At 47.3% G+C, this 16444-nt stretch overlaps 2 protein-coding genes across 3 annotated transcripts; both read left to right on the top strand.

Moving 5' to 3' along the window:
* Window positions 1–4142: 4142 nt before the first annotated feature.
* Window positions 4143–12582, top strand: nwd1 (NACHT and WD repeat domain containing 1). The gene is made up of 17 exons (XM_040040606.1): window positions 4143–4280; window positions 4545–4899; window positions 4994–6293; window positions 6504–6707; window positions 6829–6982; window positions 7440–7557; window positions 7772–7936; window positions 8010–8208; window positions 8280–8419; window positions 9382–9581; window positions 9664–9930; window positions 10351–10441; window positions 10513–10661; window positions 10809–11082; window positions 11192–11748; window positions 11853–11958; window positions 12217–12582. Exons 1-17 carry the CDS (start codon window positions 4143–4145, stop codon window positions 12525–12527), a joined length of 4728 nt encoding a protein of 1575 aa, XP_039896540.1. The 3' UTR covers window positions 12528–12582.
* A 796-nt stretch (window positions 12583–13378) lies between these two features.
* pdzk1ip1 (PDZK1 interacting protein 1) lies at window positions 13379–16379 on the top strand. Of its 2 annotated transcripts, none has more exons than XM_040039945.1 (5): window positions 13379–13748; window positions 14814–14940; window positions 15030–15104; window positions 15221–15280; window positions 15803–16379. In XM_040039945.1, the coding sequence occupies exons 1-5, from the start codon at window positions 13682–13684 to the stop codon at window positions 15870–15872; spliced, it is 399 nt and encodes a 132-aa protein (XP_039895879.1). In that variant the 5' UTR covers window positions 13379–13681; the 3' UTR covers window positions 15873–16379. The 2 variants fall into 2 exon arrangements, with proteins under 2 accessions (XP_039895879.1, XP_039895878.1); XM_040039944.1 differs by having other exon boundaries at window positions 13382–13748; window positions 15027–15104.
* The last annotated feature ends 65 nt before the right edge of the window (window positions 16380–16444 follow it).

Below are 16444 nucleotides of genomic sequence, written 5' to 3'. Positions count from 1 at the left end.
CTTTCAGCCAGTTTGACTTTGACCAGTCATATTTATTTATTTTTCTTTTTATATTTTATTTTTAAAACTAGTTAAAATGAGTTGTACGACTGAAGCTGAACCCCTGCCCAGCTGCGCTTTCATATTACAGGAACTATAGAGTACTTACAAAAACATCAGACAACATCCAGACAACAGACAACATCCAGGTGGCGTGAGTAACTAAAAGTAAGGTTTTCATGCTGTTTACTTGATGTTGGTATTTGCACTTGGTGTAAACACTTGAGGGCAAATTAACATCAGGCACTAAAATGACCTCACTGATGCTACTGTCAGCCCCCCCCCCGAGCATTTCAATCTGGTCAGTTTTACACTGGACGTCCTTCCCGATGCGACCCCAGGGAAATGCACATCTTGTCGTCCTTTCTTCAACGCCTCCTGTTGGAGTTTGTCAGGAGGTTAAATGGCCGCATGCTCCTGTTAGCAAGATCAACTGTGATTTTATTAGAATGATCTGCAGTAAACATCATTATGAACTCTGAGTCAGAGCAGAAGAGCAGTAAGGGTGTTTTGTTTGGCAGATCTTCCAGTTTAACATGAGCGCAGCAACACTGACGCCACTCTGTGGGCACGCCTGCAGCTCAGGTGGGAGGATGGTTGTCCTGGAGGAAGCTCTCTGAGGGAACAAACAGGCTGGAGCGCAGCCGAGGAGCCTCAGACGCCAGGAGAAGGAGAGGAGGACGACCGGTTCCAGGCTGTGGATGATGGCACAGAGTCCGACAGAAGGAAGAGGAGGAGAGATCGGCCCTGCAAGACGTGCTGAGAGGATGGACAGACGGCGCTCAGAGGACGAAGAGCAACATGATCCGAGTGTTCATCAGCTCCACGTTCACAGGTCAGATTACCTCTGTGGGCTCATAGCGAACCTACGCATGCTGCTCAGCACCAGTTTGAAGCTCAAACATGAAATCCCATCAAAGCTGGAACTGGTTTAACGATGAAGAGCTCTGCAGCTGCTCTTCATCGTTAAACCAGAATGATGAACAGCTGCAGAACTTTCACAGATCTATTTTTCTCCAGCTCCATCAGTCTGGATCTGATTCTGCAGCACTTTCAAACATAACTGACTATAAATGTTCTCCAGAAATATAGGTCAAAGGCTACAGAGTTATTCTGCTGGGTCAGATGCTGCTGAAGCTGAAATAATGAGACAAACTGAGGAGCCTCAGACTGACCTGAAAACTGCTTTTCTGCTTCTGTAATGAGCTGATGTCATCAAATCACGTCTTTATAGGATGAATACGATTATTCTGATCATGCAGAGTTAATCTGATCAAGTGGGGAAAAAAAGAAGCATGGAGCTGAGCAGAAAGGTGCTTTAACCATTTCATACACTGGCGATGGAGCATTTCCTGTGCTTGTTTTTTGGTAGTAAAAAGGCTGAAATGCCTTTGAAGTGTCCACGTAATGAAGTGTCATGTCCATGTAATGCACACAGTTTGAACAAATATACAGTGGGTACGGAAAGTATTCAGACACCCTTAAATTTTCCACTCTTTTTTATAATGCAGCCATGTGCTAAAAATCATTTAAGCTCATTTTTTCTCATTAATGTGCACACTGCACCTGATATTGACAGAAATACACAGAATTGTTGACATTTTTGCAGATGTATTAAAAAAGAAAAACTGAAATATCACATTGGACATTCATGTTAACAAAACTTGTAAACATTTATCCACTCTCTCTCTCTGTCACTCTTAGGGAGGCACTTCAAGTCCTTGAAACGAGGAACCAAAGCTATGTAAAACACGTGTTCTAAACGAATCCACTTGGCAATTGTATCAGTCAAAATTTTCAAGGTAGACTTACTGAGCCCCTGATGCTCCGTGAGTGGTTTGTCGCAAGCTGGGTGATGCATTAGCCAAAGTTCTAGCAGGATCCCCAACTAACGTATGCCCCCTCACAACCGGATCAGGGTTGTGACGGGGCGTAAATACCAGGGGGTCTGAATACTTTCCGTACCCACTGTAGATGGGAAGTCGTTAGATTGCGTTTGACCTTGTTGTGTAAAGACTGCTGAGAGTTGGTGTGATACAGACTTTATTTTTGGTCAGGGAGCAGTTTCTTCTGGCTCAAACTGCATGGTTTCAGCCAGAGAGCGCTCAAACCATGCAGGCTTATATTTTCAGATATCTCACAAAATCAGCTAAATGTCAAACACAGTGAAAGTGGAGCAGGTTGAAACTTTGTACCTCACTCTGCTCCTCTGGATCCGGGTCAGAACATCGGGACGATGTCTTCCACTTTTATTCTGCAGTTTGATCTGTTGTGATGTTTTAATGTCAGATGTGTTGTCTACGCTCATGATGATAAAGAGTCCAGATGTGGATCAAAGTGTCATTCTCAGTTCTGAGCTCGACTTCCTGTACACTTGTCCAGATCAGATCTCAGAGTGAAGGTTCATCTGTGCTCCAGGTTCATTCACTGAAACTCTCAACTGAGACCTTCTTTGCTCTTCTGTTCAGTCTTAACTTGATGTGAAGCCAGCTCAGACGCTCTGATTGGTTGTGCTCTGAGCGCCTCGTGTGATTGACAGTTTCTCTGATCTGTGGTCAGATATGAGCAGCGAGAGGAAGGCTCTGCTGGAGAAAGCTTACCCAGAAGTCCGGTCCTTCTGCTGCGGGCTCGGCCTGGTGTTCGAGGTCAGTTCAAACCTGTTGTGCTCATTAAACCTCACGTGAAACTGTCATTCATGAGGGTTTGACCATTTCAACTCCTTTCCTGTTTTATTTTGAAATTAAGTTCCTAACATGTGCGTGTTTTCCCCCAGTTTTCTGCCCACTTTGTTCCTCCTCTTTCACCTGCTGGACCGGTTTGTTACCTTCATGTTTTCTTTCCTTTTTCACTTAGATTTGATCATCTTTGTGTTCACGTCTCTTTTTTCAGTTTCTGCCTATGTGGCATGTTTTCTCCGTGGTTTGGTCTCCTACCTGCTGATGAAACACCTCCAAGGTGCACAAGTCTAGAGACTCCGCCTCTTTTCCACTGACCAAGGCAGAAATGATCAACATAAATGACCTGTATCCATGTGAAACAGACTGGTGCCAAAAAACTGCTGGGGTCAAAGAACCGCTGACATCAGCGGTATTTTAGTAGCTATGGCAACAAAGTCTCAGTGATTGGCAGGAGCAGATTTTCCTCACACAGGAAATGCCAGCTTTTCTGCCGGTGTTACCAAACTGGGACAGTTAATGTGTCTCAGGGTCAGTTATGTGAAAGCTGCTGAGGTGTTAGTTACACATAAGGTGCCCTTTGGTGGGCTGACATGAAGCACCAGGTAATATGAGCGAGTAGAGGCCGTGAGGGTTCCTGCTATGAAGGAGCATAATAAAACTTAAACAGCTAAAACTGTCACTACCTTTGTTAAACCAGTCTAGTCCAGTGTTCAGAGGTCAAAAATTACCAAACAACCAAAAACTTCAAAACAAAATCTTTATTTGAAATCGAGTTCAATAAACGTTATCATAAAACGTCCAACCTAGTCTTTAGTATGAAATCAGAAATTTGCAGCTCCTTTACTTAAATTATTACAAACCCTACTCGACAGTCACAAAGGCTCCACCGTGGAAGCGGCAGCAAACAAGGACCACTCCAAGTTAACCACTAACACTGTTTATCAGGATTTCTAGCCTGAAATTAGGCAGGAAAGGATCATCTATACATGAAGACTTATTCAAACAGATTAAAAATAATAGCTTAACTGGCCCGGTCTGTTGGTAGGAACCCTCCTTGCTGCATGTGGCAACCGTCCCATCAAACCTGACGAGGTGAAACAAATACCTCAGTCCAAAGCGGACCCTCGCCTCCTATCACACTATTTTAACCCAAAGCACGATCCTTTCCTGAACCCAGCTGAAAAGTTTTTACTGCCTAAACACGGTGAAGCATAGCATCCTGGCTGTGAGCTCTAAACTGGGACAGTTCACTTCCTGGTTGGTGCGTCACAATACCAAAACAACCAAAACACACCCCATGAATAACGAATGACCCATGAGCAGGTGCGGGGCTTCAGGGCTCCACATGTAACCCACTGACCACGCATCTCCCCCCTGAACTGCTGTGAGCTGTCTGAGTGGAGGTTTATACCTGCTTAGTGTTGAATGAGGTCACTTCCTCTTCAGGTTGTGGATCTACGCTGGGGGATCCGAAACGTCCCGTCAGGAGACCACGAGGCCTGTGAGGTCTTCCTGGAGGAGATCCAGCGCTGCGAGCAGATGTCAGCTGGTCCAACGTTCATTGTGAGTGCTTTGTCCTCTTCGTCACCGGGTCAAAGGTTAAGGTTGGACTGCAGCCACAAATGAGCACTATGTTTATTTTTATTAACATTTTATGTGTGTTTAGTGGAATTGAAATGTCTCTATTTCTTTCTTGACTTTAATTTTTTTTAGTTTACGTGTGGATTATAAGTACACATAGAGCTGAAGCTGAGGCCACAGTTCTTTTGGATCTGAATTGTGCACTCATTCTTCTTCTCTTTATTTTCCTGTTTCTTGGCTCTGAAGGCTCTGCTGGGGAACCGGTACGGCCACCGAGCTCTTCCTCGCCTCATTCCAGAGAAACTCTTTGACGCTCTTCTGTCCAAACTCTCCAAAAACCCAGAAGGCATTAAGACACTCAACCAGTGGTTTAAAAAAGACAGCAATGCTGTCCCACCCACCTATGTCCTTCAGCCAATCATAGCTCACTTCCCTCATTACATTGACCTTCGGCCTGAGAGCGGGAAGCAGCACGACAAAGATGTCCTGTCATGGCGCCTAGCAGAGACTCGGCTACTGCGACTACTTCGATCTGCAGCCACTGACGCTGAGGACACCGGCGAGATCACAGCCGAGGAGAAACAACGGTTCTACACATCAGGTGAAAGCTCGCGGACACCATGCACAGCTCGCCACTCAGGTCGCCCTCTGTTGTTTCTGTTTTCTCAGTGTTTTCTGGTTCTTCTTGCCCACAGTCACAGAGCGGGAGTTTGAGCGTGGTTTGTGGCAAAATGACTATGAATCATCTGCTCTGCTCTTCGTTCGTGAGATTCCCCGTCAGAAGTCCAGGGAGGGGCCCAAACGTTTTGCCAAGTTCATGGATGTGACCGGTGACGGCCTGCTGGATGCCGAAGCTCAGGGACTCCTCGCTGGGCTGAAGACACGGCTCTTCGTCAAGTCACAGAAGATCCTCAACCTGCACTCTGTGGAGCTGAGCAGAGGAAGCATAAATCCGAAGTGCAAGGAGCATGCTCAGTACCTGGACAGCGTCTGCGAGCAGTTTGTCTCACAGATGAAGGCTCGGATTGGTGCAGCGATGGATTCACTGGGCCGGAGGAAGATGTGGGGAACCACCGAGGAAGAGGAGAAGATGGACGTGTTGGTGGTCACGGAGGCAAGGCGCCACATTGCCATCAGTGCTGAGCTTTGCAGAGGTTTCCATGGCAGGGAGGGGCTGCTGGGGAAGCTGTGCCTCGCCATGTGGGAGTCCAGTAATATCCGCCACAGGCCGCTGGTGGTTCATGGTGGCGCCGGGATGGGGAAGACGGCGGTGCTGTGCAAACTGGCCCAGGAGATGCGTGGTGTACTGGAGGCCAGGGCAGTGGTGGTGATCAGGCTGCTCGCAGCTTGCCACCCTCAAAAACCTGACATTGACCACGTCCTCCACAGCATCTGCACACAGGTGTGCTTGGCTTCTGGTCTGGCTCCACCCTCACCGCTGACGGTCTCCACTCACTTGGAGCTGCTGCGATTCTTCTGGGATGTTCTTGAGCAGGTTTCCCAGCAGGGCGGTGCTCTGGTCATCGTCCTGGACTCTCTGGAGCAGCTTGCAGACCAACATCACGCTCACAAGCTCCGCTGGTTGCCTGTTGACCTCCCGCCCAACGTCCATGTGGTTGTCTCCATGGAAACCAACAGCGAGGCATTTGCTAACATGCGGTTTAAGTTGGAGTCTCTGGGAAGCTTCTTTGAGGCAGAGCGTTTGTCTTGCGAGGAAGGTGAACGCATCATAGAGTCAGACCTGCGAGCGTCTCAGCGGACGCTGACGTGCGAGCAGAGTAGCGCTGTGCTGCAAACTGTTGAGTCATCTGGCTGCCCACTCCACCTCAAACTCATGCTGTCTGTCGCCAAACGCTGGACGTCCTTCACGCCACTGACAGAGCTGCGTCTGGGTACCAGCACTCAGGAAATGATGTCACACCTCTTCCTTATGCTGGAGGAAAAACACGGGAAGGAGCTGGTGGGCGGGGCTTTGGGGTACATCACTCTAGCAAGGTGAGGATATGGTCACACCTTTCTGACGAACGTCAGATCACCACATAAGATCGCCACTGTTTCAGTTTGGATTTATCCATCGATTAATACTGATAACATGATTGATTGATCACAAAAAGGTGATCAGTGTTTCTAAAAGTCTGAACTCAGAAAGCCAGAAAACAACCAAAACACACAAAAATCTCATCATCTGATCACTTGACTTCACAGGGAGGGTCTGCTGGAGGCTGAGTTGCGTGATGTCATGTCCCTGGATGATGATGTCATCAGTGAGGTGTACCGGTACTCCCTTCCTCCGATTCCCTCACTGATCCGGCTGCCGCCCCTCCTGTGGGCGCGGCTAAGGCGGGACCTTGAGGACCACCTGGAGGAGCGCTGGACTGATGGAGTCGCCACCATCGCCTTCAACAACAAGTAAGAAAATCTGAGAAATGATTGATCGGAGCAGACAAATCAATCATAAATAAAAAAAAACAACAACTAAATCTACATCTGGCAACCAGCTGAAATTGAAATGAAAACTGTTTGTGTTTAGGCGTCTGTCCGAGGCGGTCTCAGCACGTTATCTGAGGTCAGAGCGGCGGGGGCAAAGTTTGAGGATCCTGGCAGAGTACTTCCTGGGTCGGTGGTCAGGGAAACTGAGGCCAGCGTCTCTGCCGGGTCTCTCACTGCTGCTGTCTGACAGAAAGGTACAAAATCAGGGTTCAGGTTAAAGTGCAGTTAGTTGTTTTGTGAGGTTATTTAATTTAAAAAAAAAAAAAAAAAAGGATAGTGTACTCATGAATATAAGGAAATTAGTGTGTCATTACATCTTCCTCCAAACTGATGCATTATCATAAACTCTTAATTAATGAGTTTATGAGAATGCAAAAACACATAGGAGCGAGCTTGCAGTTTGTGAAAGCTGCCATATCAGATCAGGTTCATGATCCATGATTTATGAGTCGTTGGTAAGTTTGAAACAATACACTCAGGTAAAGTCTGATGTCAATTATTTCCAGGTTCAATCACCCCCACCCTTGAGTTCCCCAGGTCAAAGATCTCAGCGATAAAAATATAAATGTGTGATCTGACCAAGCCTAAACAATCTGTGGAAATAGTTTTTTGCGTCCATGGTGCATTTTGATTGATCCTATGCTGTCACAGGTCCCGCCCCAGCCGCTGTGGTTTGCTCCAGGATTGGCTAACATCAGGAAGCTGCAGGAGCTGCCCTACCACCTGCTGCACAGTGGTCTGTGGGAGGAGCTTCGACAGGAAGTTATTAGTAAGACACAACACAGGGGGAAAGGGGCATGTGGGCCCCGCTCACTCCCACTATTCTCAGCTGAGACCTAACTAAAACGTGCCAGTGTTTCAACTACTCCTGGTTTACCTCTGTGTATCTCCACTGTTCCCAGTTTACCTCTGTGCCTCTCCACTGTTCTCCGTTCACCTCTCTGTGTCTCCACTGCTCCCAATTTACCTCTGTGTGTTTGCAGGCTGTGCTGAGTGGCTGTTCATTAAGAGCCGGCTGTGTGGTGTCTCATCTGTGATCCATGACCTGGACCAGTGCTCCAAGTACATGGACTGCACAGAGACTGGACTGATACGAGATGCTCTGGTCCTGATCAAACCCAGCTTATGCTTCCTGGAGGGACACATGGGTCAGTTAGATGTGTTCACTGGGTCACAGTCACATGTCATGTTAAAGTTTTACAGTCTTCTCTCTCGCCGCAGAAGTGTCTTTGTTTTACTCCGAGCTGTTGGCCCGACTGTCCTCACTCAACTCCGCCTTCCCCACTGTGATTGGGCGGCTGTGTAGCCAGTGCGAGGAATGGTTACTGAAGTATCCGGATCCGATTCTCATCCCAAGGAGCAGCTTCCTGCAGCAGCCGGGGGGGGGCGCTGCAGCACACGCTAAGTGTGCTGCGGGGAGGTCAGATGATGCGTTTTTGGTTTAATTTGGTTTAATTCGGTTTTTGCTTTGACTCATTCAGCAGCCTGACTCTGTGACATTTTTGCAGGTGTTGTCTGCATGGACATCAGCGCGGTGTTGAGGCTCCTAGTTGCGGGGTCAGATGACGGCGTGGTGGAGGTTTGGAGCATGCTTGACAAGCAGCTTGTCCACACCTTGCTGGGACACACAGGTGAGTCTGGCCCAGAACACACAGCTGACTGAACGATAGAACACAGGGTGTCTTCCTCCTGCTCCACGTTTGTACAGCAGGATGAAGGTAACTGTTAAAGGCTTGTTTACTTACCTGTCTTAAACACAGACAGGTAACTCATGGGATCTGTTGCAGAGCCATACGAGCACTCAAATTTTTTTGTGCCAAACCCCCTTCAGCCGATAAAAGTCCAGCTTCATCTGATTTATGCTCTTTAGTCTTAGGGCAGCAGTGACTCCCACAGAGACACAGCCTCTCCGGCGTGTCCTGGGCCTGCCCCATCGTCTCCTAGGAGACAGCTCACCTCATCCTGCCTCCTTTCAATGTGGGGGACCAGCGGCACTACAAGCTCAGATCCGTTTCAGAGGAAGCTAATATCCACCGCATGCGTCCATATAGAGCACTTCTCGACTCTGAGCACACAGGTTTGCTGATCCACCTGTCGATCTCCTGCTCCATCTCCCCTCGCTGTGAACCTCAGATACTTACACTCCTCCACCTGAGGCAGCTACTCACTCCAACCCAGAGTGGGTACTTGATCAATAAAAAAAACAACAACAAATAAACAAAACCAAAAAACAGGAACTGACGCTGAATTTCAGAGGGATAAACGTCAGTGTTAAAGCATTAACAATCAGTTTTTGTCTTGTTTCCTCCGAAAAATAAGTGAGTTTTATGCAGTTTTCTTTCACGTCATCTGGCTCTAAACCCCACCTGTCAGATCCGTCTACAGTCCGACTTGCTCTGCAGTAAGGAACCACATGGGTGATGCAAATAAAGACAGTCGTGCCAAGCAAACCTCTGTAGAAAACCATTTCCAGGGATGAATTGGTTAGCAAACACTGAGCATGTAGAAACCAGAAAAGGGCTGCAGGGTCTTCATTAAGCTCTGCCCAGGCGATGAACACAGGTGATAATTATGCCTTCTGTATGTTTTATAGCTTCAATCTTGGCTGTCAAGGTGATCGGCAGCCCCGCCCACTGCCTCTCATTGGCTGCTGACGGCTCACTGAGGAGGTGGAGCCTGATGAATGGCCAGCAGCTCTTCTGCATCGAGGAGGCAGTGCCTATAGACTCCACCCCTTCATCGGTGCACCTCCACTTATCTGAGCAGCTGCTCTTCGTTTACACCAGGACACAGGTACCGCCTCCGCGCCTAGCTTCGCTCACGCACTGCCGAATGTCTCTCATCACATCTGATCCCGTTTCTGCTCTTGCTTCAGGTGAAGGTGTGGCAGCTGGATGGGGCGGAGCTCCACCTGAGCAGCAGCGACGATGAGGTCTGGTTGGTTCTCGGGGTTCTGGGAGAATCGGTGGTCTATCTGTCCAACTCCGGTCGGGTCAGGATCTCGCACCCAGTTTACGGGACTCAGTTAACGGTGAAAACTCCGCAGGAAAACTCAGTGAGGCACCGGACTGTCGTAACCACGTTGATGCTCCCCAAACGTGAGAAAGTGTTTGTTGTGTATAAAGGAGGATTCCTCCACCAGGTGTGTGTCTCTCTCTCTCTCTCTCACACACACACACACACCTGAAATAATTATAATAGTATGAAATTAAAACATTAAAAAGCAAGATTAATGATCAAAAATTATACGATTTTAAGGTTTTTAAAGGTTTAAAAATGTACGCCTATAAATATGTGACTATATTAATACATTTCTGAAAATGCAATTAAACAAGCCACAATAATTATAGTTATCCAATAAAATACATAATACAAAAAGAAAATGTAAATTTTTTATATCACAATTAAAAAGGTTGTGTTTGTACAGCTCAGGTAAATGTGGTGTAAGAATTTAAAATATTTTGAGTGGCGCTCTCAGGTCTGCAGCTGAATTCACTCTGAAAAGCTTTTTTTTCCCTTTTACTTTCCACAATGACGACGATGATGCCGTTTTATCGTGCAGATTTCCAGGACAGGCAAACAGACTGTTGGCGAGTTTCCTCTGCTTCCTTCCTTCTTCTCAGTCACTGAAGATGAAAAAACCCTGTTAGCAGGTAGGCCTGAGCGCTGAGCGCTGTGCTTCGGACCTGCACAGAAGCATCCTGACTCTTTGTGTCGTCTGCAGCCAACGAGTGCACTCTGAGCCTCTTCAGCATCCTCGGCGACTCTCTGGACCGATTCCTTGACCTCCAGCACGACGATGACATTTTATCCGCCTGTGTCTCCTCAGACGGCAGGCGGCTCGTGTCTGGAGCTGCAGACCAACTTGTACGAGTAAGAAACCAGCAGAAAGCACGATCCGATTCACTCAGTTCAAAACACTGAAGACATTGGGCATTTTATAAAGATGACTGAAGCCACAGAGTGTCTCTCTGTAATTACAGCTCATTTTATTCTGAAAGGACTGTTATTCTCTCACAGGTGTGGTCGGTGACCACGGGGGCGCTGTTGGACTCTCTGTGTGGGGCGGACGCCCCTGTCACCTGTGTGCTTCTCTTTAATGACTTTGTGGTTTCGGCCTCGACGGCCACCTCTTCCATCCTGCTGTGGAACCTGAAGTACGACGCCAGCACCAAACCTGCCATCCGCATTCCTGCAGACTCCGCCCACATTGCCCTCACCAAAGACGGCGATCAGGTTTTCTATGTCCACCAGCAGAGCCACACCGAGGTCATGAGCTGGAACAGCCACACAGGTCAGAGGTGAAAGGTGGCGGCTACTTACAGAACATTAGAAAACATTAGAATAAACATTAGAATGATTGATGTCACGCCCCCTGAGGTCTATGCTGGTTCCCCCTGCAGGTTCTGTGTGCGAGCGTTTGCCCGTCTCCTCCGAGGTGTCCTGTCTGGAGTTGGCTCAGAACAAACGTCTCCTCCTCTGCGGCCTGACGAGTGGCACAGTCCTCATCTACCCGTTAGCCCTGCCTCAGGAGACGCTTTGCATTCCCCCCCCGGAGAGCCTGTGCAGGGTCCTCTGCCTCACCGCCGGCACCAAGGAGAAGCACCTGGCGGTGGCTTACGAGGACTCGGTGTGCCTATTCGAGATCACTTCCAGGGACAACTTTCCCACGGTGGAGGGGCCTCTGGAGAAGTTTGCACTGCCCCTTCTCCACGCCCCGCTGTCCGCCATGGCCCTGCTTCCCGACCGCAGGCTGCTGTACGGCACGAGCTGTGGGGAGGTGAAGCTGTGGGACTTCGGCAGGGGTGGCGACGTCTCCGACTTGGAGCCTCACCGCAGCGGAGTGACCTGTGTGACGGTCAGTAACCGGGGGGCTCATGCTCTGGTGGGCTCCGAGGACACTGTGCAGAGGCTGTGGGCCCTGAACCCGCTGGCCCTGGACCACACCATGGAGTACAAGGTGAGAGGTCAAAGGAATGCTCTGCGAGTATGAGCATGGATGACTTGTGCCGATGTCACTGTCGGGCCTTTGGTCCGTCTCTTCTTCTGTCGTCTCATTTTTAGGGCTTTCTCTTTGAGGGCGTCCTCTCTGCTGCGTTCTCTGAAACCGACCGCTTCGTCTTCACCGGGTCTCAGGACCGAACCATCAAAGTCTGGGACGTTGCATCAGGTATGCATGTTTGTGTTCGGCTGCAGAGTTAGAGATTTTAGGGCTAAAAAAGGCAAAAATCTGGGATACAAACAAGCACTGAACAGTGCACCAGCAGTTTTGCACCTGGACCACTCCCAGGTCTGAGCAGTTTCCTGGTTGCAACTCTCTAGAGTTCAGTCAGCTGCAAACAAAAGATTCTCCAACAGTTTGGCCTTTGGGATTTTATAAACAGTTCTATCATTCCAGCCACTGAGCTTTGTTCATTTCTCCCGTCAGGAAACCTGCTCTTCGTTCAGTACGTCTACTCCCCCGTTGTCCGAATGGTGACCTTCAGGGACGGCTTTGTGGCCATAACCCGGCAGGGCGCCATCATCAGAGAGCTGTTTCGGTGTCCAGACCACATCGGGCCCGACTACAACCCTGTGAGGAGTTTCAGGGCCCAGTACCGGGTCACCTCTAGGGAGAAGGACCAGGAAGGACCGCAGACCTCCGTATCCAACCTGCAGGACTTTAACCCCACCCAGTTAAACCTGAACCTCGTGGGCATGTTCAAAGCCAAACCCTCCTCTGCATGTGTCATGCTGTAGGACAGCAGGGCCCAAGTCACGGCTCCCGGACCTTCACTGTCCGTTCAAGGAGGGGAAAAAAAATGTTATTTACCAATATTTGATCATTATATTTAATAAACATGTAATCAGTACAGCACACGCTTGTTCTCCTGTGAATTACTGCAAACATTCAGTTTCTCTGAAGCTGATTATAGTGTTGAAAACACAGTGAGTGAATCCTTTCTTTACACATTGAAGATTTAAAAGCTTCATGTTTTTGTGATGCTGAGCCGTCTGCAGCAGGACTGACAGTTTCATATAAAAATTCAACTTTTCTGGAGGATTTTCATTTAAAATATGCAAATATTGATTATTTGATAATTCAGTTTGGTTCTTTTTGTGCTTTCACTGGTTTAACTGCTTGTACAGTTTCCTCGTAAGAGACCAGAAACTTCCTGCTTCTTTCTAAAGAATTCAAATCAGACACAACCACTGTCATCATTATTATCTTGGTACACAAAGCTGTAAACTAATGCATACAGAGAAAATATCTTTACAGCTCTTTATTTTTATTCCACAGTAGAGCAGCTGTGCATGAGTCACAATTCAAAATAATCTTTGTTTATCTGATACAGGCCGCTCCCATCACTTTAGGGTCCTCCTTTCTAGAAGTCCACTTTCTACCGATTGGTTAACTTTTGGAAGCCTGCCGAGGGGCCTTGACTGGTGTACTGTTTGTACTTTGACTGCTCAGTCAGCAGCAGGTTATGTGACTGTAAAAAAAAAAAAAAAAAAAAGAATATTTCGAGCAGTTTGAAGTTTCTCAAGGTGATTTTTGCTTCATGAACTTGTAATAATGTTATTATGAGCGTGCTGTTTGGAGTAAGCAGTCAATGTGTTACTGTTTTAGAGGCTGATATATGAACACGTGTCTGTGGCTGTGAATGAGACACTACGCTCCCTCGGGTCAAAGTTAAACTGCTGGTTCCTGTTTATTAATCACCTATGAATGAAGGCCGTGGATTGTTCCAGCATGACGTTGAAGACAGGTGATGGGCTGTCTTCATAAAAGCTCGTCTGTGTTGAGGGTTAAACATTGACAGGCCTGCAGGGAGCTGCTGCTCCCAGAGCCTTGTCCTCACTCTGTCTTTAACTCGACTGCAGCAGCTCCGGTTTTCCTCACAGACTCAGCCATGGGGACGCTCTGCGCACTGATTTCCTGTTTACTGCTCGCCGTCGGAACGGTGACTGCTCAGACAGGTACGAACCTTCTCTAAAAATGTGTTGTCAGAAAACTGAAGAATTCCCATTTACTGTTGGGAATGTCTCATTTCCCCTGAAACACTCAGTTCAACAGTGATTCACATTAGAAGCTTTCCTGATTGGTCGCATGTTGAACAGAAACGCTGGTTTGTTGTGGACCTGCACGTCTATTTAGCTATTATCAGCTTAATTTTAGTGAGTTTAAAAGGAAATGTTGATGAAGATAAAGAAAGATAAGGATGCAGCTTTTACGTTTATAAAATGAATTCTCACACCGTAAACTCAAAGGTCTGATGTTTTATTAATATAGTGTGTGTGTTTGTCGCTGTGCTTCATTCAAAGCTTTAAATTAATCTCCAATCTACCCTGATCGCAATATCATCCAACACTACAAAGGCAATTTTTGAATGTTCTGCTATCATCATGTTTAAAAACTGATAACAAACAAGGAAACAACCAAGGACACAAACTAGGAAACAAACAAGGACTTATCAGCTGTTAATGACTGTGTAAGGGTCAAGCTATAAAAGCTTAACAGTGTTAATTATCTGACAGCTTCACCAATCACACCATTAAATAATCACTTCACGTACCCCGAGTATACAAGCTCATCGGACACTTTATTAGGTACGCCTGATTAGTAGATTCAACAAGCTGCTGGAAACAATCCTCAGAGACTTTGGTACATGTTGATGTGACATCATCATGACATTGTTGCACAGCTGCTGCATCCATGGTAAGAATCTCCCGTTTCACCAAATCCCAAAGGTGCTCTGTTGGACTGATATCTGTGCCTGTGGAAGAAATGACAGGTTTATTTACACTTCTGACAAATCTACTAAAAGTCTGGCTTAAATAACAACGTTTTGTGGATTAAAAAAGTGCTTTTAATTCACTGTAATGACAGTGAAGCGGAACCAGTTTGAAAAAGTGAGGATTGTAGGTGAAGGTTTAGCTCGCGTCTGGAAGTCGACACGATATTTTCTGTGCTGGAAAAGTTCAAAACCATCAGAGCTTCATCTTTTCTCTGACCTTTGACCCCTCTGTGCGTTTGCTTTGCAGAGCCCACTAACACCAACGAGCGGGCACTGCCTCAGTGGCTGACCGGCATCATTGCCGTCTGCGGCTTCCTGTTCCTCGCCTTCGTCGTCATCCTGGCGAAGAAGGCGTGGTGTGAAAACCCGAGCAGGTCAGTTGGCCAAATACCGCCGAAGGACCGTTTGAACGTTTCAGTGCAGAAACGTTACATTCTGTGATTTTTCTGTGTCTGCGCAGCAGGACAAGCATTGACGATGTGAGAGAACGTGACATTATCAGCAGCAACCTGTATGATATGCGCCTCAGCTCCATCAGGTAGGAACAAGACAGGAAACGCTGAAGACGCTTCTGTAACACCAAAGATCCTTGAGACATAAAACTGATTGTGAACACGACCGTTTATTCTACTTCTCGTTTTTGTTCTGCACAAGGAGGAAGAGCACCGAGTCAGGGAACGAAAACACCTACGAGACTAATCTGGACGCCTTCAGGTAGAAACACAAAAACCTCCATCAAAACGACCTGAGGGCCGAAGCTTCTTCCCTTAAACACACTCAGTGCTCAAACACAGCCACACAGTCACAGAGCGTCAGAGTCACCATCAGCGCCCTCTGTGGTTAACTTCAACACAAAAACCAGAAACACACGCCTCCAGTACACTTCCAGCACACCACCACTCGCCTCCAGCACACCTCCACTCACCCTCACTCGCCTCCAGCACACCTCCAGCTCCTGTGATGCCTTCACAGTGCTGTATACCACAGCCTGTCAAGTCCTCACTCCTCACTTTGTGCCGTGGTCAGAAAGATGAAAATAAAAAGTCGCATGGTGAAGGCACAAATCGTTCTTCCAAATTGAGGTACATTACTATCAAATATGAGTAACTGAGTAAAAACAATAGTTCCCAGCTCAGGTATCCTAACGCTGGAGTCCAACCACATTCACAGCTACTGCTAATGAACTCTGAGAAGCTTTAGATGCACTCTTCACTGAATCTGTCGTTTATCCATCAGGAGCAAAGATGCACCAAACGCCTTCAACAACCTGGCAGTCGACATCAATGGCAAGACAACCTCCATGTGACTGCCCTGCAGAGAGTCTATTGGCTGTCTCAACAGGGAGTCTGGAGAGCCACGAAATTCTTTTTTTGTGCAAATTGTAATTCTTTGTTTTGTGTTTTAAGGTGTGAGGAGTTCACCAGGGCGAAGGAATTTATTTACACTTACTGTATGATTGGCTTGATTTTTCCTCCTGATTGTGAATAATTGAATGTGTGGAATTAATATCAATGATCTGTACTCAGAGTAACGCATCAGCTGCTGTGTTTGTTAAAGCTTCATCGACTGTGCTGACTCTGTGCTCATTAATAAGTTATGTTTTCTAACAAACTGCTGTGTCGGGTCTCTGATTAATCATTCAACACGACAGTAACACTGAAGAGACTAACAACAGCAGGATCCGGCTTTTGGCGGTGGGGGGTTGAATGAAATTAATAAAAGTCACCTGCAGTTCCTCTAATGTCCAGCAGAGGCAGCAGTGAGTCAGTCACCATATTAAAACGTCACAGCAGAAATAAAGATTTGTACAGCCTGATGCTGAGGGTGTGGTGTTTTCTTTAATGACACTGAGGATTCCTGTAAAAATGTTGTGTATTG

Source organism: Simochromis diagramma, unplaced genomic scaffold, assembly GCF_900408965.1.
Source record: "Simochromis diagramma unplaced genomic scaffold, fSimDia1.1 OVJJ01000026.1, whole genome shotgun sequence".
NCBI lineage: Eukaryota > Metazoa > Chordata > Actinopteri > Cichliformes > Cichlidae > Simochromis > Simochromis diagramma.
The sequence above is the reverse complement of the archived record's forward strand: the minus strand, read 5'-3'. Positions and strand labels throughout refer to the sequence as shown.

Excerpts from the sequence above, each read along its gene's own strand:
- pdzk1ip1 (XM_040039944.1), top strand. The coding sequence starts at position 13,682 with ATGGGGACGCTCTGCGCACTGATTTCCTGTTTACTGCTCGCCGTCGGA. Across the intron at positions 14,941-15,026 it reads TGGTGTGAAAACCCGAGCAG|CAGGACAAGCATTGACGATG; the intron begins GTCAGTTGGCCA and ends GTGTCTGCGCAG. Across the intron at positions 15,105-15,220 it reads ATGCGCCTCAGCTCCATCAG|GAGGAAGAGCACCGAGTCAG; the intron begins GTAGGAACAAGA and ends GTTCTGCACAAG.
- nwd1 (XM_040040606.1), top strand. The coding sequence starts at position 4,143 with ATGAGGTCACTTCCTCTTCAGGTTGTGGATCTACGCTGGGGGATCCGA. Across the intron at positions 4,900-4,993 it reads ACAACGGTTCTACACATCAG|TCACAGAGCGGGAGTTTGAG; the intron begins GTGAAAGCTCGC and ends TCTTGCCCACAG. Across the intron at positions 6,708-6,828 it reads ACCATCGCCTTCAACAACAA|GCGTCTGTCCGAGGCGGTCT; the intron begins GTAAGAAAATCT and ends GTTTGTGTTTAG.